At 42.3% G+C, this 23794-nt stretch overlaps 1 protein-coding gene across 3 annotated transcripts in view; it reads left to right on the top strand.

Annotated features, from left to right (window-relative positions):
- Positions 1 to 4736: 4736 nt before the first annotated feature.
- Positions 4737 to 23794, top strand: part of LOC104961156 (serine/threonine-protein phosphatase 2A 55 kDa regulatory subunit B gamma isoform) — a 22861-nt gene continuing 3803 nt past the window's right edge. Inside the window, exons 1-8 of one of the 3 annotated variants that reach the window (XM_010789389.1) lie at positions 4737 to 4917; positions 5306 to 5616; positions 14565 to 14662; positions 15467 to 15632; positions 16407 to 16519; positions 18813 to 18990; positions 19836 to 20000; positions 21987 to 22156. In XM_010789389.1, coding sequence (XP_010787691.1) covers positions 5541 to 5616; positions 14565 to 14662; positions 15467 to 15632; positions 16407 to 16519; positions 18813 to 18990; positions 19836 to 20000; positions 21987 to 22156 — 966 coding nt within the window. In that variant the 5' untranslated portion in view covers positions 4737 to 4917; positions 5306 to 5540. Of the gene's footprint in view, positions 4918 to 5305; positions 5617 to 8603; positions 8761 to 14564; positions 14663 to 15466; positions 15633 to 16406; positions 16520 to 18812; positions 18991 to 19835; positions 20001 to 21986; positions 22157 to 23794 lie in introns of those variants that run through there. The other 2 variants (XM_010789386.1, XM_010789388.1) reach the window with 2 other exon arrangements.

The following is a 23794-nucleotide window of genomic DNA, read 5'->3' as shown; positions in this document are numbered from 1 at the left end:
AAATTCAACCTTTCTGTTTGTTTTCACAGTCGGCATGAAACAATAACTGTCATCTAACCACGTACTCACAGTGTTTTATCACCACCTGACCACAGTGTTTTCATTGTGTTTCACAGCAGGGATCAGGCTATAATGTGCCCTTTGCCTTTTATGTTTTGGTGTATTTCTCTTGCCCCTGAGGCTGCTGCTTTAATTTACCAGAAATAATAACACTCTCAACCTCCTGCCATCTACTTGCCCTTGGCCAAAAAAGTCATTCCATCACCATCCCATAATCCAGGAGTAAAATGACATCCTAGTTACTGCACCCTTCTCCCCAAATGTGTCATACAGACATAAACAAAGATGGAATATTTACCCCTCCTTGGATGAGATGTAAATGGAATCAGTCAGGTTACACTCTTGGATATTCGTTTGTATGCACACAGCTTTGTCTTTATATTTTCCATATTCCAGCATGCTAAAGTGTGTTTTCTCATGGATTTTATAGTTTTAGGTGTGCACACTTACATGTTTCTTTTTTCTGTGTGAGTGTGTGTGTGTATGTGTGTGTATGTGTGTGTGTTTGTGTATGTGTGTGTGTGTCAGGGCTATAAGGGGTTTAGCGTCGCCTGAAGGCTGCTCATAATCTACCCAGTCCCACTACTCCCCAGAGGCTGTGGTTTCATACTGGTTGCCATTACTGCAGTGAAACCCCCTTTAGGGGATTACAGTGCTGTCTCCCGCTCAGGGCACTGCGTTGATCCATCGTCTGCTGACTGTATTTAAGCACTTGCTTAATGTGCTAATAGTGTTAGACTGGGGAGACGCTGCTGAGCTTCTAACTTTCCTCTTTTCAAGTCCTTTGTCTGTTGGGAAGCTGATTTCATGGCTGCAGGCTTATATCCATCGGTGATCAGTCACAATTACAAAATGTAAAGCGAGGTTCTGGATATAGATATGACGTGATAACAAGGGCTTTTTGTCAAAGAGGCTGATTGTTTCACTATTCTGTTACATGCTTGTGCTGTACGAGTGCAAGGATAGCTTTTTACTATGGCAATGGACTTAATGTGTACATACATATACATTAGTTATGAGAAGATATGAGCATTTTGATTCAAGCGATTGACAATATTGCAATATAAATCAAAATAGGCCTACAACTCTTCAAACAGCACTAAAACATACAAAACAAACTTTAAAGGAACATACACTTTTATTTCGTCACAGAACGGACACAATCTTTTTATTGAAGAATAAATAAACAATCTTAAATAAGGTAATAATAAATCATCACCTTCCTGCCTGCCTAAATAACAAAATGTGTGAGTTGTTTTGTTTTTTACATGATAATTCCAGTATTTTCAATCTGCGATTAAACCTCCATATCATTTCATCCTTAGTGTGTATCCAAGGCATGAGAAGTAGTCACTGGGCCACGGTTACTGAGTTGAATCTCCTCCAGCAGACAGCAGGGTCGGCTGTTTCTTTTCACATTTTGGGGGTCACAGAGCATGATGGAGGGGTGGAGTGCCAGTACATTATCTTCCTCCTTCAGAGTTCCCGGGTTTTCCAAGTGTGTGTGTGTGTGTGTGTGTGTGTGTGTGTGTGTGTGTGTGTGTGTGTGTGTGTGTGTGTGTGTGCGTGTGCGTGTGTTCTCCATAGGCTGCTCTATGGTCGCTAAGCAACCCTGGTTGGAGTGGGGGTGGGAAGAGAGTGAAGCACCACAGGTCAACAGAGACAGACACTCACAAGCAGTGCTGCGTCTGGTTGGACACATCGGTGCTCCTGATGAATGATGCTGATCATTATCACGTTGAGCGGCTGTGGGCCTGAATTTTGCCTTAAAGTCCACTCCCTCCATCTGCAGAAATCCATTTGTCTATATTAAAAGCTATGTCTGAGATTATACTTTGTATCTGGTAAGAGAGATATTTGGGGGATTTTGGGTGTGACCAATGTTAAACTGATTTTGGTTTTAAATGTTTGAGCTGCTTTCCAATGTAGGCCTATAAAGAATAATTATATTACAATATCCTATAACCTTAAATATATGATCAACTGAGTACATGAAGTGTTTTACCCAAAAAAATCAAACAATCAGCCTTATTGTGTATATTGTTGAGATAACAATATACTGGTAATTGCTTTTCTTTATCATATTAACAAAGTTCATAGATAAACTTATTGAGACTCTTGAGTTGCCGTGAGCTTATGCCACAACAAACTCAAAATAATAAAAATACTTAAGTAGGGTACAATGCCCTCAAAATTGTTCTTAAGTACAGTATTTAAGTGAATCTACTTAGTCACTTTACATCCCTGTCTACATCAAAGGGTTAAAGTGATGCTTGGAATGGTGGGTGGTCAGCTTATCTGTCACCGAGGTAACAGGGCTGGCCCCTAGGCCAAGCCTTCACAGCTGGATGGCAGACAGACCGGAAAACCACTGTCAGGTTAACAAGGACAAGCTGCAGAGGATTTACTGTCCCTGAAAAACCTGCCACATGCAGGGGTGATGAGGATGTTTACTGTGGTAAAGAAGGGACTATGATGATGAGGGTTTGACACTGTGAGAGGGAGGACAGTCAGTGTCTACCTACTGTAGGCCTATCCGCTTTTGCCTCCTTTCAATAAGATCTTATTTTATTAATTTCTACCATTAAAAGTGGACAAGCCAGAGTTTAAAGGTCAGTGACATCGTTATGTATGTTCTATCTAGAAGCACTGCGCCCCAATGTTAGCTAAGTAACTAGAGCTATCTCTCTGCTAGCACGTTAGCCATAGCAATGCCATACGGCTAACAACTCTCAATGGTTGTCAAGTTAATACTGTTTGTTTCGGAGCGAGTTTTTAGACCTCAACATTTTTTAATACAGATTTAAGTCTACATAATAGTAATTTCTTTAAGTTAAAGTGTTATAATATGTAGCTTTCTATGGGTTGAATATTGCCAAAAAGTCGTACTTCCGTACTACATCAGACTGGTGTTGCAGCAGGTGTTTTCCACATGGGGTTTCCATTCCACATCACAAAAACGGATTAAATCCTGTGCATGCTGAATTATTATATTATCCTGTGCAAGCTGCATAATTGTACCTTCTTATTGTCTCTATCCATCTCTCTGTCTATATATCAGCTGAGATTTTAGCTATCTATTAGAATCAGAATCAGACTTTTGCCAAGTAGGTTATCACACACAATTAATTTACTTTGGTTTATTGGAGCACACCATAGGTGCACACACACAACACAAGATAACACATTAAGAATAATGTATTATTATAAAACATATTTAGAAATAAAAATGAGGAGCATATACATTAATATATAAGAATACAATAAAATGGGACAAAATACAAAAAATAATGAAAAACAAAACAAAATATGTATTGTATTTTGTCTCTCTCTCCTTTTGCTTTAGGTTTGGCAAATGGGTCAGATCTTACACTGGTGGGACCTTCAGTCAGAGCTGAACACCAAACCGTATGGGTTTATGGATTTAACCAGAGGGGGATCTTTGTGGCATATGGTTGAGGTGAATGGGTAGAGAGACGTGCAGGTAGAACAGTAGCTATAGATGGGAAACAGTGGGTGGGTTTTCGGGAGCTTTGTGGTGGATGTTAGGCTGGCGGGGGGTAGTTAGAAGGGCAGATATGCCAGTGGAGCATTGCCCATCATTAGTAATAGTTGGGGGAGGGTGATGCTGGCAGTCTTGGAGTAAGTCAGATAAACAGCTCTTCTTGTTCCCTGCTGTGGGGGGGTTTACAGTCTGGTGGCAGACAGCCAGCACCAGTGATGGCACCAACTGTCCCTGGCAGCCCCTCACACTCTGCAGACTGAAACCTGTGTGTGTGTGAATTTAAGGATTGCTATTACAGTTAGTATTCACTTCTGGTCCCTTTTTTTTAGCTATGTGCTTGAACTATTTATCGTATTATTAATACGGATAGGCTAATTTCTAATGTTGATATTGCAATATGGCAAATGAATGCAAGATCCCATATAAAGTAATCAAACTAATGTGCAAAGAAGGGAAGGGTGATTTAAAACAGAAAGTCTTTATCCTGCTCAGTCTTGTTTTGAGTATGCTACCAACTTGAGCTTGATTGATAAAACAGTAATTGTGAAAATGTATTACAAAATAATTGTACATATTTAAACTGATAGTAAAGTATGTTTTTAGCCTTAAGTTATGGAGCATTTAGTCAGACAAAAAGACAATTTGAACATGTCAACTTGGTCAGTGTCACAACTGATCAATTCAAAAAGTTGAGGATACAGTTGGAAAAGAAAGCGCAAAAGCGTTGTTTCCAAATTATCAATCAATCAAATTATTTCCCAGTCATATCACCAATGCTGACAGTTTAGATTCTGCTGTGTATGAAAAGTGTGTGCGTGTGTGTGTGTTTTCTCAGTGCTAATTGAATTATGTCTCCAGGTGAATCCTCGAGTAGTAACTGTACTGTGATTCACATTCAGCACTCAGTCAAGCAAAAATCCCCTCTCCTGCTCCCTCTGCTTTCTCTCCCATCAGTCACAACTCTCTGTTTCTTTATCATATTTAATCACCTGCAGCCAGTGGCCAGGCAGATCTCAGCTCTGTGACGATTGGCTGCGCAGAGGAGTGGGCGGGACCTGCTTCGATGCACCACACACGTACCAGCGCAGCAGGAAAGATCCTCAACCTCTCTCTCTCTCTCTCTCTCTCTCTCTCTCTCTCTCTCTCTCTCTCCCTCCCCCTCTCTCTACCTCTCACTCTGCCTTGCATACATACGCCAGAGCGGTGCAGCAGAACGCAGGGCCAGAAGGATTTTCCTCCTCATACAATCAGCCGAGAAACCAGAGAGACAGTTGTCCCCTGAGGAGGAGAGACACGTTATTTATGGAGGATCCGCCGAGGAGAACCTGACCGACAATCCTCAGAGTGTGGAGGTGAGTGTGTGTTTATCAAGCTGTATGATTGTGCTCATGAGTGTGAGTTCACTGCAGAAGCAGCAGCATTGCAGATACACCGTCCAGGGGCTCTCCTGATCCCTCTCTCCCCTCCCCCCACTCTCCTCCTCCTCCACCTTCTCTTCATCTCCTTTATTTTTCTTGTTTTGAGAGCGTTAACAAGCATTAACAAGTGTGGACAAGTGTGTGTTTTGTGTGTGGCGAGAGTAAAATGAGTCTGGCCACACCTGGACTCAGCAGCTGCTGAGTGGACACAGGGTGCGCTAGATTTTTCTTGCCTCACAAGTGATTTGAGCTCCTGTGAGACACAAATCAAGCACACCCCTGGTAGTTTCTGAACAGTTTTCATATGATCCTCCTCCTGCAGATTTGCCTCTGGCTCTCAGAAGTGTGGACTCCAGCACGCATCCATCCCTCCTTCGGGACAGGCCCACCCCCTCCTCTAAGGAAAGGATGCCCCGCTCTGCGCTCTTGTGCTGAGGAGGCGTCTGCGGGCAACAGTATGGGCTCTGTGCTGGCCGGCATCCCCACCACCCCCTCCACCACCGATCTGCCACCGTCACGCTGCCCCACCGAGTCGGGCGCTTCCCCCAGCCCCGCTGATGGGCGAAGACACTGACGCCCCCCCGACGCTCAACCACCGCGGCTTCCTCCCCGACCACAACTATGTGACTGAAGGTAAGACCAGGAGGGAGAAAGCTGCATCTGCTGGATGTAACAAAGTGTGTGTGCCCCCATGTGAGTGTGCTTTTTATGTGACACACTTCTGGAATGCGTGTGTGAGTGTAACAGAGAGTTGGTATGCAAAAACAAGCTCAGAACGGCTTCCTAATCTTCTGTAAGCTCGTGTTGATCAAGCAGAGTTGCAGACGAAGCAACAAGATCTAGGGAGTTAAACACTGTCCTCTCTGCAAAATGAAGCCACCTAAAGCCAGTTTTCTTCTCCTCCTCCTTTCCTCATCTCTTCTTCACCTTTCACTTCTGTGTTTTTGTTTATGTATGTGTTGTAACCTTTTGAAACAGCTATTTTGTCCCACTGCAGGGAAGTATTGATCTGGCCTGTGTTCGAATGTGTGTATGATTCTGTTTGTGTGGGAGAATATTGTCATAGCAGAAATGTCCAGAACATTCTTTTTTTTTTACTCATTTGTCATCTCTCACATCCTGATAGAGTCACACACAAGCATGGTGTCAAGTTGAATATATTGAGTATCACCTCCCAGCCGGAGGAATACTAATATGCCCACACAAGCTCTGCAAACCAAATAATGATTTTGGTTTGTTTCATAACATCTATGGATTATAATCTTGGATAACCCACTTCTGCTAATCTCATTTACACCACTAATCTCACCTGCACATTAGATTCCCTGTCCACCCTCCTGTCCCCAATCTGTTTCTTATACTCAGCTCATTGTTCGCCACGCCTCTTATACAAGAACAACGGATTATCATTTGGGGGTCATGAACGTGTTGCGAGCTCATTTGTATCACTGCAGTAAGGGAATCATGCTTCCTGTGTCTGTGCTGTAATATAATAGCCCTCACACAGAAGCACATACTATAGTCAGGGGAGACCTGTAGTGCTGCCTGTTGACTGTGTAAATGCTGGTGTGTGCATTCAACACATTGGATTGCTAAGAAGATTAAAGAGTGTGTGTGTGTGTGTGTGTGTGTGTGTGTGTGTGTGTGTGTGTGTGTGTGTGTGTGTGTGTGTGTGTGTGTGTGTGTGTGACTTTTGTTTCTCACACAGTATGAAACGTGTGTCTTTTGTTTACCTAGGGAACAATTTTAATGAGTGAGTGGCAGAAAATCAGTCTTAACATCCATCACCAACCATTCATTATTGCTATAGCAACAGCCCGGGATGATAAACATGCCGCTTCATGCTTGGCCAATATGACTGACAGGTCGTCTCCACCCACCAATAATGGCAGTATTAATTATTCCACACATCTCAGGCAGAAACACATTATTCAGGGTGAATTGTTGATGAGCTCAGAGCAAGGTGGACTCACCCCTGAACACTGTGGGTCTGAAAGGAGGTACAACACATGGAGAGCACTAAAATACTAAGTTGCAGAAGGATAATTACAAACTGTGCTCTGAAAATCAATCTCACAACAATCCTCAGAATGACCAAAGAGGATACATTTCCGCCACAAATATACAAAATGAATCATTACCTGCCTCCTCTTCTACATCCACTCCAACCCCCTCCACCTTTCCTCAATGTTCACCCCATCCCCCGTCGTCCTCCTCCCCATTTCCATCCCCCACTGCCTCCCGCTCTCCCTCTCGCCGTCGCTCCTTTAATGCAACTCGCAGCGTTGCCCATTGCTGAAGTGGCGCGTCTGCCAAACAATTATCCAACAATGCTCCAAAGGCTGCTCCAACACAATGTACCTCTTTATGTGTGTGTAAAAGAGAAAGGCAGAGAGAGGGGGTGCATGTGATTTTATGCTTGGGTGTATTTTGTTAGCTCCTGTGTGTCTCCATCTTTTTTTTTGTTGTTGCCTGTGTTGCATTCATATTCTCGTGTGTTTCAATCAGTGCACACTGTGTTGCTTTTGTTTGCTCAGGTTTATGTGTGTATGTTGGTCGGACTGGAAGGGTTTTGTGTGTTTATATGTGTATGTGTGTGTGCGCGCATAAATACAGTGTGTAGATCTTCCCGTGGGGATTCCCCTGCCCTTTAATTCCTTCAGAGGAGGGATGCTTAACCTCCCTCTACCTTACCTTCCTTCCCTGCCCTCCCCACTTCCCTCAATCTCTTACTCCCTCCCTCTCCCTTATTTTGACCTCCCCAACATCTCCTTTTGCTACACCCTGACCCTGACTGGGTTCAATGCTGAATGAGGAAATAATAACAATTATATTTTACATAAAAATTCGCAATTGCTATCTATTGAGAGTTTAATGACATTAAATCATGTCATTCATATAACATAGAAATACAAGCACACTAGCCCTGTATACAAAAGCATCAATGCTGTCAAGTGAAAACCACTAAATGGTACATTTAAGAAAATGTGTATAAGTAACTTTAAAATACCAAACATTCGCTCAACATTAATACTGACCAACATGTCTTAATTTCACATCATTTCAAACTGTATTCCTTTGGGTTTTTAAACTTTTAACACAAACTTAAAGGTTTATAGATTGCTTTGGGCTTTTGTGATGAGCAGATGTCGTTATGTTTGACATTTGAACAGACAGACCAATCAATAATGACAGTAATTGTTAGTCATCATACCTGTATGCAAGTACGTGAGCTTTCGCCAGCTCTCACTGCTCTTCTTTAATTGTCAATCACTGTCGATCACCTCTAGGAAAATGTAAGAGCTACTTTGCTTCTTTTTACGTTCTTCTGCAGAACCTTATCTCAGATCAGAGGCACACTAAAACTCTCTGTGTATCTCTGTCTCTATCCCGCATGTGTTGCAAGCTTTCCTGCCAAACCCAACATGTGAATACATCCTGTTAGATACAGAATGATCATAAATACAGTATCAGTATTTTCTTTCATGGCCAGCTGTGGTGATGCAGTAACTTAGTCCCTGCCCATCCCACCCCCCCTGGTCCTTCCCTCCTCTCCCTCTGCTCCTCCCTGTTGCCCTCCTCCCTTCCTCCCTTTCCCTCCATCCTTGCTCCTCTTGCAGGGCTGCTCCTGGCTATAGCCTGAAGAGCTCCGCCCATCCTGTCCACCCCTCTCCACCCTGGAGTCCTCTCCCAGGATGTTGAGCCCCATCCAGGTCCTCTGCTCCGACATCACTACCCTTTCTCTGGAGCCCGAGCCGTTTGCCTCTTACACTGAAGGTGTGTGCTCTATCCTCTTCTTTCGCGAAGGTCATATCTGTGTCGCACAGTTGCGCCACATGACCCCAGTGTGAGATGAGTGTGTGTGTGTAGGTGGATGAATGTGAAAGTGTGTCATAAAGCATGTGTGTGAGTCAGGTGAGTTGTCACGTGGGTGTTATAAATATCTCAAACATCACTTTGTGTCTGTCTGTCTACCTCATTTTTTATATGGCTCTATTTTTGTACCTGCCTCTTTATTTTTGTCTCAGACTGCCTGCTTTAGTGTGGATTATGTGTGAGTGTGGGATTTAGTTTCTTTAAATAGCTTAACCAGACCACACCCTGTCCCCTTCGATGCATACTTCTTACCTATTCCTCTGTTTAACAGAAGAAGACACACACAGACGCTCTTTCTATGGACTGTGCAGACATTCATACCACACAAGCAGGGCTGCATCCCACGATTATTTCATTATCAATTCATCTGCTGATTATTTTCCCAACTTGTGACTCATTTGTGTGTTTATAAAATATCTCAAACGTTATATAATGCCTGCTTGCCTTCAAAATGATTGTTTTGCCGACAAGCAGTCCACAAGTGTTAATATTGCTTTCACAAAAGACTGAAGAGATCAACAACAAATAACACCAGAGAAAGTGGAACTAGGGCATTTATTTAATTGTTTCCTTGAAAAAAAATTAATTAATTACATTTCAAAATCATTGCAGAATAACTTTCCGTCCATCGACTAATCGTCTCTGCTCTACACAGAAAGATAGGAGTAGCATCAGAAGGGCAAGAGCGTTCTGAATATGGGATTACATCGCAGTATTTCTGAGGCTTTAACACATAATCTGTGTGTTCAGTATAGCCGGGGTTATATTGGGTGTAAACCAGCTAAGCCCCTAATCTTTTTTGATGTTACAGTCTGGCAAATCTGTTGGAAAAACAAATTGATTTCCATCAAAAATGAATCACTCAGCTGAGAGATGTCTCTGCAGCGGGGCAGAGCAGGATGACAGGTGTACTTCACACACGCTGAAGCTGGCTGGTCTGTAGTTCTAATTGTTTGTGTCTATATAACCATTAGACTCACACTAGCTCTGCTCCATTGTGCCGGTGTGTGTTTGGAGAAATGGCAGCTTCCCTGCTGTGCCCGGTTTAAATCACTCCTCTACACACATGTGCACCTCTAACACAAACACAGGCACCAGTTTTTTTGTTGCAGATAACTCCAAAACTGCAGGACAGGGATCAATTTAACATCTCCCTCCGGCAGTCTCCCCCCTCGCCTCCCTCCTCTCCCTCAAACCAGTCTATTTCTCTACAGGGTAATTGAGTATACACACTTGTGCACACATACACAGGAAATGTGGGGTGTTTGAGCTGCAGCACACACACACTAATCTCCTGCTGAGCTCTGGCTTGTCCTCGCTTTTAAGGGGTGTGCGTTTTTGGCTTGGCTTTAATGGTCCTTGTTTACCCAGTCCTAAGATATCTATAATTGGGTCTGTAGGGTGTCTGCTCCCCTCTCTGTCCCTTCACAAAAGAAATAAGGAAATCCACCTCCCTCTCCCAACACCACCTCCCTCATCTCTCCTCTCTCCTCTCCTCTCTGACGCCATAGATGAGCACTGACCTAAAGTATTTAATACAGACTACGGTTCAAACCAACAACTATTTTTCAGTTGCTGATTTATCGATTAGACATTTTTTAATTGTAAAATGCTGATTACCGGTACATTTCCCTGAATTACTAGTTTTTTCAAACCAATCATCCAGAATGCTGAAATATTCAGTTTGTTATTATTTGATACAAAGAAAAGCAAAATATCCTTGCCATTTTAGAAGCTAGAGTTACGGAGAGTTTGTCATTTTAACTAACTGTTGCAGATACATATAGCTGACTTATTTCCACAGCTATTTATTGTCGTTTAGAATTACTAGTATTGTCATCACATTTTCAAAGATATTCAATTAACAATGACATAACACTGAGAACAACATGCACATTCTCACATACGAGGTGTTTACAAGGAGCTGCTCTCCTTGTAAACACCTCACAGTGCATTTGAGGGTTTGTGTGTGTTGAGTGTTCATCACTTGTGCATGCTTTTTTATGCTTGTGTGGTCATTGAGTTAATTCATGTTTGTGTGTGTTTTTGTGTTGATGTGTACTGTGTGGGTGCACTGTAGTCACAGTGTGTTCCTCCAGCTCCTGCAGTGTGGCGATGCGTCAGACAGGCCTGCTGATGCTAATGGACTGTGGGAGACAGACATCGCTAGCTTGCTATACTGTTGCACACACACACACATCCCCACTATATTGATTTACAGCTTGACAGCCATAGAGACATCCCCCCCGTAAACACACACACACACACACACACACACACACACACACACACACACACACACACACACACACACACACACACATTACATCAGCACATTGGCCGGTGTCGGGCCACAGCCAGTCCTGATGATGATGCTAGTTTCTGCCGGAGTTAATTGTGTTCTTGGAGGTTTATTCCTCTGTTGTACTCTTTTTTAATAAAGAGCACCAGAGAGATAGATGGCTGTGAGCGTGAAAGAGAGAAACACAGAGAGATGAAGAGGGTTCAGTTTGAGAACAGACAGAGGATGTGTGAGAGTGTGTGCTCCATATTTTATTCAGCTACATTGTGTGGTGCTCAGCTCCTGTGGGTTCCTGCTTAGCTCGGCTCTTTCTCTGCGCGCCTTGAGTGGAGACACGATTATCTGTAACTGTGTTGGCCGTGCACACACACGTTTGCATCATTACGTGACTGTGTGCATTTAAAGCTGCGTGTGTGTGTGTATGTGTGTTTGTGAATTTCACTGCATGTGTTGGGGGTCTGTTTTTGTTTTAGTGCCATCATGTGCATTCATTATCTTCATATCCTCAATTTGGACCGCAGTGCCTCCTGTCCACCTTCTGGTATTCATTTGTCAATGTTTGTCAGCAAAAAAAAAAACTGCCACGCCATAATTATTTTACCATGCTCCTTCTTCCTGCGAGGTTTGGAATCTCACTTCCTGCTTCACCAGACTGCCTTATACGGCTACCGTTACGAACACCCCGCCCCTGGTTGGCTCAGCCTGTTACCATGGCAACCCCTGCTCATTGAAGGTCCCCTTCCTTCACCGCCTCCGCCCCAGCACCTCTTCCCTCCACCTCCCTTTTTCCATCCATTCTTCCAACACCATCAGCACCACAGCTACATGCAAGCTAGCTACATACAGCCAGGCAGCAAGAGAGCCATGGGGGAGGGATGAGAGAGAGAGAGAGATGAATGTGGATAGACAACCAGGAAGAAAAAGAGAGAGTGAAATGGGTCAAAAGAGAGAAACCGGGGAACATGAGATGAGAGATGACAAAAGAACGCATGGGGGGAGAGGGATTGAAAAAAAAGCTGAAATAGATTAAATAAATTGAAATTGAAGAATAAAGCAGGTGCTGCCGTGACTGAGAGATCAAGAAAAAGGGCAATGACTAGTGGAAAAATGATAGAAGCAGTAATACATGAAGTGTGAGGGTAACAGGGTGAGTTAGAGATTGAGGAGCAGTCCCTGCCTCCCCTCATCATAAGATCTCTCTCTCTCAAGGCCACCAGATAATGGTCAAGGCTACAGCTTTGAATTGTTCAGACTCTCAATAAATACACTCTTCACACTCTATTTTTTTATTACAGTCCATGCTTATTGAGGACCAGGCTCCTTTCTATCAAAACTAAGCTCAGTGGACTCCTTTGTTGGAGGCTTAGTGGGATACAGCACCTGACATGAAATGATTTTTTCAAATCTAATCCGACATTTTTGAAGATGGTGTTTGATTATTTGGTAGTGCAGCAGCAGATTGAAGCCTTTGCTGTATAAACACATGTGTTACTTGTGGGACTGCTTTGGATGCAAAGGTTTTGCGGCTTTCTCTCAATAACCCTGCAAATAATAAGAACAAAAACTGAAGGTTTTGTGATTTTAGCAGGCATAGGCATACATAGGTTTGAAGAGGATATGATCAGTAATGAATCGTAATCAGGCAAATAAATTTAGATTGCCCGCTTTTCATGTTCTCACGGACACAACATTATGCAGGACTTTTATTACCTTTATACTAGGTCATCGTTTATGCTAAGCTAGCACCACCATAAACTGCACAAGTTACTCAAAGCAGTGCTGTTTATATGTTTATATACATTGTACAAAATGTAAATCCTGTTTCATAGTTGTTGTTTGAGGGAGGTTACAGGCTTACATGGTTACTATGTATTATATTTCTCTTTAATCATGGTTAATCCAGGTGCATTACTTTGTAGAAAGCCAACAAGCCTGTGTGAATCTTTGCTGTCCTGTTTTTTCACGCTTACCCTGTTGCTGCTTTGTACAACTGAATTTCCCCTCGGGGATTAATAAAGGTTCATCTTATCTTATCCTATCTATCTTAACAACTATCTATTTCAAAAAGCTTTTTTTACGGTAAAAGAATCAGTGTGAATTCTGAACCAGTTCTGTACCTGATGCAGTCTGTTGGTAGGGGTTATGTGGGGACATCAGTATGGATACCTTTTGATGCTAAAACGTTTGAGATCAGTTGCCCATTTAGAAAAATCCAGTCAGCACTGAAGTCATTGCTGTCACCAGCATGAACTGTCTTCTACACAGCTACTGTATTAATAAGTGGGAAGTCCAACCACACATTTTAACTTCACAACTGAGCTGAACAATCAGTTCATTTCTGCTGGTAAACAAACTTGTTTTGCTAAATACATTTGGTTTAGGGCGACTGAAAAGCATGAATGTAGGAAGAGGAAAAAGCAGGTCAAAATCTGGGCTGACATCAAATATTTAGATGATGATGGATGTTTTAATTCATCCAATCCTGACCATGGCGTTGTTGATCTTGAACAACAGGCTAGTAAACAAGCTTAATGTGGCTAATTTAAACTTTGAAGAATAGATGACCTGAGATAACTTAACATGGCTTCATACCAGGTTACCTACATCCTCTCATACTATACCACCTCTTCTCCATTGAAACTCGGCTTATTATGATTTTAAAGGAATTGTAAATACCAACATGTTTTCTGCCTACAAGCGAAAGGAGAATAAGAAGAGTTGCGTGCCAAAATGTCGACTAAAGCATCAAACGTTAAAGTAAATGTGATTAATAACAAGCTTACTCCTCATAGCGTTGTCACTGAGTCAGACTGTGCTGGTGTTTCACGACACAGAGATAGTGATGGGGACATTTGTTGCTAATATGCAAAGGAATGACATTAAAAATGATCTTTTAATGCAAAATTATTGTCAGTTGTGTTTACACTTTATGACACATCAGAGCTGATAGATTACATTATAGATTATATAAGATAGATAACTCAATCTACACTCTTATCTTGTGTACTGGAAGTGTCATGGTGTGCATCATTGTGTGTGTGTCACTCTGGATTACAGATAACACCTGGGCCTTGTGTGAAACAGTAGTGTGTGTGTTTTTCTCTATGTTTTGATGCTGTATTGTCTGACATTTCTCTGAAAGTATACACACAATTGCACAATATTTGTGTTACCAATCAAATATTGTTTTACTCTTCACACTTATTTGCATATTTTAATCCACTTACATGTTAATGCATTGATTTGTTTCAATAATTCATAAACAGATTATATAGATGAATGATGATGTGTGGTCAATCAGCTAATGGTTGCTCCTTCTCTCCTCCCCCCACTCCTCTTTCCTCTCATGCTTCATCTCTCTTTCTCTTCCTCCATCTTTGTCTAAATCTGTTTCTCTAACCAGCTGATATCATCTCCACTGTTGAGTTCAACCACACTGGAGAGCTCCTGGCCACAGGGGACAAAGGAGGCCGAGTGGTCATCTTTCAGAGGGAACCTGAGGTAAACACACACACACGCACGCACGCACGCACGCACGCACGCACGCACGCACGCACACACACACACACACGTACAACATTTCATTCCAGCTACTGGAGCTGTGATGAACGCACACCGTGCCCCTCCAGCTGCAGTCCAGACTGATTGATAAATAGTTGATAATCCTGCTGTGTCACAGAGTGTATCATTAGAGCTGTGCAGAGTCCGTGCAATGCTATTCCTTTACATGATTAAGATGATGGCTGACTGGCTTCAGCCGGGGTGTCGCATTGAACTGTGGTTATATATTTGATGGAGGTGCTCGGATTGATCGGCCACCGGTCCATAGTCAGCTTTCTGGCTGATTCTCAAACGTGTTGTTCATTTAACCCTCCTATTAACATGTGCTACAGGATAGTTTGAGTCTTGATCCATAATCAGTAACTTCACAGCCACACACGCACACATCATGATGTTGTTGTGGAAGCTCTTCAGCCTGATTATAGAAGATGAAGATTATGAAAATTATAAAACAAGCTTTTTACAGCAGAAACAGTGCTGTTGTTGCAGTTTTAGAAACAGTTATTTATTAGTCAATGTTCTAATATAAATATACAATACAAAAATACAAATTTCAATTTAAAACGAAAGCAAAGATACACAAATATTTCTGTACGCTACCGGTTAAAGTTCTTGGATTCAATCAGCAGGTCAAGCTTTTAAAAAATCCTGCCTGCAAAAAACTGTAATCGGTGAATTTTCTTTCTTAATAATTGCACATTTCTCACCTCATGTTCTATCTATCTACCTCTTTCTCCCCCACAGAGCAAGTGTGAGCCATTCTCCCAGGGAGAGTACAATGTCTACAGCACCTTCCAGAGCCATGAGCCCGAGTTCGACTACCTTAAGAGTCTGGAGATCGAGGAGAAGATCAATAAGATCCGATGGCTGCCTCAGCAGAACGCCGCACACTTCCTCCTCTCCACCAACGGTGAGAGAACCCACACACATGCGTTTTATGGGAACCAGAAGATGTGGCAGTAGTGATGTGATTGGTTGGTATTTTGATGGAGTGGGAGTTTGACAGAGCATGGCAGGGTAGTTGAAATTGAAAGGACAGTTTGAAAGCTAATTGTATCTGAACTGAAGGGAATGAGTTGCTGCATCACGTTTCTGTAGAGCATTAGGAGCATATGTGCCTTTGTGTAAGAGGTCCTGTCATCAGTGTGCATTCTGACTTTATGGCTATGTTAAAAGATCCATAGATTTTCTCTGAGCGCACTGTTATTGATTTATTCAAGTACTATATTATTTATGATTGAAGGTATGAAAACTGTAAGAACTGCCTCAGCAGTATGTTGGGTAATGCTGCTGTGTATTCAATGCAGAGACTCTCCGTGTCAGTCAGTGTTAATAGAACAAACCTCGCTGTCTGCTCATCCAGAGTTTTAGAGTCAGCTGTCTTTTAGAGCTCACAGTCTGAAGAGTGATGATTATCTTTACCTATTAACTCACTTCATGGGATAAAGTGAGTGAGTTGATTGAGTCCTTGTGCTGAAATCGTCAAAGAGCTTTTTTAATTTTATGGTTTAGCTTTACAGATTTGAGAGGAAGTTTATATAAAGCTTACTCTGATTATATGTTTACACATGGGATTTAAGATTTCAAGCTTTCTTCTCATCAACAAGCACCTTTAATTTATTATTTACACTTCCGATTAAATCTTGTCCTATGTGATCGGCTAACGTCCCTTTCTGATTCCCAGATAAGACCATTAAGTTGTGGAAGGTGAGTGAAAGAGATAAAAGGCCAGAGGGATACAACCTGAAGGATGAGGAGGGTCGCATCAAGGACCTCTCCACCGTCACCTCCCTACAGGTATCACCCATCTGTCCATGTCTCTATGTCTGTATCTGTGTGTCTGTATCTGTGTGCCTGTGTGTCTGTATCTGTGTGTCTGTATCTGTGTGTCTGTATCTGTGTGTCTGTCTGTGTGTCTGTATCTGTGTGTCTGTGTGTGTGTGTGTCTGTATCTGTCTGTCTGTGTGTCTGTATCTGTGTGTCTGTCTGTGTGTCTGTGTGTGTGTGTGTCTGTAGCTGTGTGTCTGTCTGTGTGTCTGTGTGTGTGTGTGTCTGTATCTGTGTGTCTGTAGCTGTGTGTCTGTATCTGTGTGTCTGTGTGTGTGTCTGTGTCTGTGTGTCTGTATCTGTGTGTCTGTCTGTGTGTCTGTCTGTGTGTCTGTTGTGTGTCTGTGTGTGTCTGTATCTGTGTGTCTGTGTGTGTGTGTGTCTGTCTGTCTGTGTGTCTGTTCTGTGTGTCTGTCTGTCTGTCTGTCTGTCTGTCTGTGTGTCTGTAGCTGTGTGTCTGTATATGTGTGTCTATCTGTGTGTCTGTATATGTGTGTCTGTGTGTCTGTCTGTGTGTCTGTCTGTGTGTCTGTATCTGTATGTCTGTGTGTGTATCTGTCTGTGTGTCTGTGTGTGTATCTGTCTGTGTGTCTGTATCTGTGTGTCTGTATCTGTGTGTCTGTAGCTGTGTGTCTGTACTGTGTGTCTGTATCTGTGTGTCTGTAGCTGTGTGTCTGTAGCTGTGTGTCTGTAGCTGTGTGTCTGTCTGTGTGTCTGTGTACTGTGTGTCTGTCTGTGTGTCTGTAGCTGTGTGTCTGTCTGTGTGTCTGTAGCTGTGTGTCTGTAGCTGTGTGTCTGTAGCTGTGTGTCTGTGTGTGTGTCTGTCTGTGTGTGTGTCTGTGTGTCTGTATCTGTGTGTCTGTCTGTCTGTGTGTCTGTAGCTGTGTGTCTGTATCTGTGTGTCTGTGTGTGTGTCTGTCTGTGTGTGTGTCTGTATCTGTGTGTCTGTGTGTTTGTCTGTCTGTGTGTCTGTCTGTCTGTGTGTCTGTAGCTGTGTGTCTGTCTGTGTTTCTGTATCTGTGTGTGTGTCTGTCTGTGTGTCTGTCTCTCTGTGTGTGTGTCTGTCTGTGTGTCTGTAGCTGTGTGTCTGTCTGTGTGTCTGTACTGTGTGTCTGTCTGTGTGTCTGTCTGTGTGTCTGTACTGTGTGTCTGTAGCTGTGTGTCTGTCTGTGTGTCTGTAGCTGTGTGTCTGTATCTGTGTGTCTGTATCTGTGTGTCTGTATCTGTGTGTCTGTATATGTGTGTCTATCTGTGTGTCTGTGTGTCTATCTGTGTGTCTGTATATGTGTGTCTGTGTCTGTGTGTCTGTAGCTGTGTGTCTGTAGCTGTGTGTCTGTCTGTGTGTCTGTGTGTCTGTCTGTGTGTGCTTCCTGTAGTCTGTCTCTTCAAGAGACTAAAACATTTATAAATGCAGCAGGTTGTGTGGCATAACTGGGTCAGTGGGTGCAGATGTGTTTCCACATGCAAAATTGGGTCACTGGCACAATGCTACATGTGTATGTACATGAGTGTGTGAGGGAGGAGAAACCAGATGTAGTGGGAAAGCAAGCATCTGTACCAAGGCTGCAACTAAATGTTATTAACATAATTGATCAATCATTTAATCGATTATTGGATTATAAAATGTTATAGATACAGTTAAATGTGTGTCATTCAAAAAATCCAAAGATATTCAGTTAATATGATTTAAAACAGAGAAATTCAGAAATGATCCCCTATTTGAAAGGCTGAAGGCAACATTTTCTGCCATTTCTACTACTCAAGCCATTATTTCATTATCAAAATACTGGGATTATTTGACGATTGACTGACCAGCAGATCAGTTGACTGATGCTTGATTCATTTGTAGCGTTGAATTTCTTCTTGGCATAATGCATGTGTAGTATGTCCTTCTTTGTGAAGGTCTCAGAAAAGGTATGTGTTTGGTGCTCCCGCTGGGCAGTATGCAAATAGGCACACACTTAAACTGTGTATGTGTATGTGAATCATGTATCAACAAAGAAATAGTGCTTTTATTGCAAATGCCAAGTTATTAAAATGCAAATGAGCTATAACTCATGCTGAATTGGCTCTTGATCTTGCTATCAAGGAGCACGTTTGGGTTCAACCAATAATGTATTAGCAATGTCAAAGGAAGTGAGGCATTAAATATTCATTCATGATACATGAAGTTATTGAAATGTAATCTCCTGTCTCTGACCATCTTTCTTCTCCTAATCAGTTGCAATGGAAGCTAAACTGCTTCCTCTTTCTGTCCTTTAAGGTGCCGGTGTTGATGCCGATGGACCTGATGGTGGAGGTGAGTCCGCGGCGAGTGTTTGCCAATGCCCACACCTACCACGTCAACTCCATCTCCGTCAACTCCGACTATCAGACCTACATGTCAGCTGACGACCTGAGGATCAACCTCTGGCATCTGGACATCACCGACCGCAGCTTCAGTATCCTTTGCGGGTTTTGATATGTATTCATAGGGAGGAGGAGAGAAGACATACATCTTCACACACAGACACAAACACACATAAAAGCAGGAATGGATTTAATAAAGTACAACGACACAGATAATTAATGCATACATTGACACAAAAATGCTTGTACATGCTCCATGCTCAATAATCAATCCTGCCCCACACACACACACACACACACACACACACACACACACACACACACACACACACACACACACACACACACACACACACACACACACACACACACACTTACAACAAACTCCTACATCGCAAATCCCACTTTGCTGTCTAAGGAAATGCACAAAGACACACAGCGTGGGGGGAGGGGAATATTATTCTTGAGGATTGAAAATGTAGTTTAATGAATAATTCAAAAGCTGCATAAATATTTCAGCCTCTTTCTGAGTTGTAATCCAGCTCAATGGGAAACAGTGCAGTCACATCCATGACCCAGACCGGATTTATGATATTACAATTTATCTGAATATGGAATTACTTTTCTCCCCACAATCCCCCCAAGATACATTTAAATTGGTTTGCTTTATTTCCTCTGTAAATTCCTCACATTGTTATTGTTTGGTTTACATTAACATACATTTGTGGGGTTTTTCGTATGTAGATTATGGACCTGTGTAGGTGACCACATGAATGAATACTATCTAATTATTAGGTGAATAAAATACATGAAAGATACGTTGATGTACAAACTGTATGGTTGACTGGAGCCCGTAATAACGTTGAGGCTAAAACAAACCACCGGCTGTGGGAGGTTGACTGTCTCTGTTGTCTTCCTAAATGACGCTTTCTCTCAGACATTGTGGACATCAAGCCAGCCAACATGGAGGACCTGACGGAGGTGATCACAGCGGCTGAGTTTCACCCCCACCACTGTAACCTGTTTGTCTACAGCAGCAGCAAAGGCACCCTGCGCCTCTGTGACATGAGAGAGGCAGCGCTGTGCGACAAACACTCCAAATGTGAGTAAACCTGTGGACAGCTAACATGAAGACAATGCATTGTGTTTGTTTTTAGTCTATAGCCTATCGCAGGAGGGATCATTAAAGGGGCAGCTCACCCCAAGATAAAAAAAACACCCTTTGCCTTTTTATCTGTAGTGCTTTTAGCATTAAAGGTCACCTATTATGCAAAATCCACTTTTTCATGTCTTTTACATACTGTATAACTATGTGTCCCGTCTGTGTAAAGAGATTCTGAAAGTTTCAGGAAAAAAGATTCACTCACTTTTTGTCCTGATCCATTTATATAAAAAACCTGTCTGACAATGAGCTGATCAGATTTTGGCTACCTTATGATGTCATAACAATTTTTTGGGTTGTGTAACCATTAGCCAATAACCAACCAATTTAACCCCGCCCACCTTATCACCTGAATATCCTCCTAGAGAACCATTGTGTTCTTCTTAACCAAAAATCTCTCATGCCCCTTTCACACCACCGCGGTTCCCGGGCTGGTTCGGAGCTAGAGCCTGATAAGCACCGTTTTTTCCTTTTCACACCGCAGCGGAGCCGGCTCTTTTCAGACGTTTTGTTTTGTATCATAGCAGCTATCGGATGGAATCAATACATGGGCTGCACAGGTTGTCATGTCCGACTATCACAAGTAGAATCATAATGAAAAATACGCCGGTATAATGTGCCTATAGAAAATGGCTTATGCCACAATAGGATAGCAACAAGTAGTCAAGATAGTCAGTTTAGCTTCGGTTGCTATGCTAACATCACCCATTTTATACAGAGAAACTTTCATAACAGTTGTGATGCCAAACAGCGGGCGGTAATCCCGCTGAAACACATTAATAAACAATGAACCACGGCACTCTGGAGAAAAGTATAAGTTTGGAGAAGTAGTTATTTAATTTAATCTGACTTCGTATGATTAAAAGTAACCCATTGTTGTTGTTGTGAGCGCCGTTGGGGAGAAAATGAGCGACGTAAACGATGAAGACATATCTTAATCCTGAAAGAAGTTTGATTTCCTAACCATTGAGGAGCCAAGTATGTCCCGTTTGGAAAATTCGTTCCACATTTAATATTCCTTTCCAAAGCATGTCTTTTAAAGGTGGGGTAGGTAATTTTGGAGAAACCAGCTCGAGTGCGCTAGAATTTGAAAATACATAGCCGGAAAAAATCTGCCACTTCCTTCAGACTTCCTTACAGAGCCCCTCCTCCAACACACACGAACGCGCACATGACCAATGAGGGCACGAGATAAGTTTGTGCACAGATGGAAGGCTGACAGGCAGGTAGGCCATCCAGTTATTTCAGCCGGGCCGGCTAGAATGATTGGTCGTGCTTTTTAAAGCGCCACGGCTTCCACAGATGACATTTTTCTTATGGATTTTTTGTCAAAGCACTTCAGATATTCATTGCTATCGGGATGTTAAGAGCATTCCATGGAATATAACAAAAAGTGTTTCACGAGCCGGTTTCTCAAACTTACCTACCCCACCTTTAATATAGAACAGGGTTAGTGATCCCATACATCTGCTGTCCTTAAAGGACACCAACTCAATTCATGGCACATTCTCATACTTTAGATTTATGGTTTCCCAACTTTCTTTTCTTCTTTTTGTGTCCTTCCAAGTTGAAATGACCAGTATGCCTTGTGTTTCACAGCTCTGACCAGTATGAGTCACTAGAGCAGAAAACACTGCAAATTGTGTTCCACACCGAGCAGCAAGGGATTCATTTTCCTTGTTATATTCAATAGCCTGTATTTACCAGGTGCTTTGTCAAATATATCTTATTGTTCCCTTCAAAATGTGCTGATGTTTGCACACAGAAGCATTTATAACATAAATCAACACAAACCTCAACATGTAAACCCATCCAAGATATGTATTTACCTTTGTACATGATAAAAACAAAGATAGCATCCTCAGGGTTTAACAGCACTCCCCCTCCTCTCCCTCTCCCTCTCTCCCTCTCTCCCCCCCTCTCCAGTGTTTGAGGAGCCCGAGGACCCCAGCGCCCGCTCCTTCTTTTCAGAGATCATCTCCTCCGTGTCGGACGTGAAGTTCAGCCACAGCGGTCGCTACCTGCTCACCAGAGACTACCTGACTGCCAAAGTCTGGGACCTCAACATGGAGAGCAAGCCCCTGGAGACATACCAGGTGTGTGTGGGACCGCATGTGAAAAATGAGGTTAAAATAAACAAAACAGGAGAATTCATATATCATCTATAGGCATAGGCATAGCTGCTATAACAAGAACCCTTCTGGCAGGGAGCAAAATGACTCTGAGCTAGGTGAACTGATCGGTAGTCAAGGAGGCATTTACACATTCTTTTTTTTGGATCTACTCATCCGTTGACACACTCCACTGTATTGTTTGCTTCATCAGCTGAGTGGTCAAATTCAATGATGCTTTATAACCCTGCCGTTCTCATTTTCTACTCCTTCATGCCACAAAGTCCCGCTTACTCACTAAACCACATCCGCAAATTAAAACTTACATAAAATGACACTCATGTGAGAACAAGCAAACCAATGGCACACCCTGTTGATATACAAATATATTAAATTACGTTTGAAGCCTTTGTGTGTACCATAAATACATTTCATATTTCATTGTAATTCAAATGTTCTTACTTTTCTGTAATAACATTTAATACACCAGATACAATCCAATGCAAAACACAAGATGAAGACCGATCTTTTGGCTTCATGTTGTGCATCACTCCTAGATTAAGGAGATTAAGAAGTGCTCTATCCAAACAGTATTGAATATGTTTCTGGGTCTTGTAGTAGTAAGGACACTATGTTGGTTTTTACTTTCATTGGTGCAGATCTTTAAATCGTATACAACAAAGTTCAGATGTTTGTTGTGAGGGGGATTTTTCTTCAGTTCTGTCCTGTGCTTCTTCTAATATACTCTTTGCAGAACCGTTCTTTAAAACGTTCACTTCCTTCTCACTTCAGTGTTTTTGACCGACAAGGTCACTAACTGTCCCTTTACTGAAAACATTGTCATCCTGGAAATGTGAACAAATCGTCCCAAAAATGAATCCATGGGAAGACTTTCAGAATCACAGTGCTTGCTGATGATTAGATTTTTCCAAAACCTTTTAAGGATAATTGGATTCATTACGAGCCAGATAATTCACTTCAGATTCTTGTCAGTGCATCACCAGGAAGAAGCCTGGCTGTGCGCAACGTTTTTAACTTTGGCCATAATCTGTTGATGCATCAGATAATGTGAGTTTGGCAGATAAATACATGCTAAAAAACACTCAATTATCATTAGATAAATAGGGTTGAAGTGGCCTTGACATGCTGTTGAAAATGTAAACTTTGAAAAAAAGTAATAAGCTGTTAAAATACTTTTTCTTTCTTTTTTGCCTGTTATCTCTCTCACATTCACACTAAATGAATCTAACCTTTGACTCTGAAGTGCTTACAATAGGCAGCAACAGCTTCTATAAGGCATTCATGTGCAGAAGAAGTATCTATCAACTATTTTTTTCAGCGTGTGTTTAGTATTGTGTGTGTGTGTGTGTGTGTGTGTGTGTGTGTGTGTGTGTGTGTGTGTGTGTGTGTGTGTGTGTGTGTGTGTGTGTGTGTGTGTGTGTGTGTGTGTGTGTGTGTGGCTGCTTGACTTGTGAGGGCCAGTCCGGAGTGGGAGGCCAAGACGCACTGGAGCTATTTATAGTCTGCCAGAGCCTCCACTCATATAGTGAAACGGGAAGAAGGGATGCCTTACACAGCGGCCGACACCTAGATCTGCAATGCAGCACGGAGATGGAGGAAGAG

Source organism: Notothenia coriiceps, unplaced genomic scaffold (assembly GCF_000735185.1).
Source record: "Notothenia coriiceps isolate Sejong01 unplaced genomic scaffold, NC01 NC01_scaffold00032811, whole genome shotgun sequence".
NCBI classification, from domain to species: domain Eukaryota; kingdom Metazoa; phylum Chordata; class Actinopteri; order Perciformes; family Nototheniidae; genus Notothenia; species Notothenia coriiceps.
The sequence above is the reverse complement of the archived record's forward strand: the minus strand, read 5'-3'. Positions and strand labels throughout refer to the sequence as shown.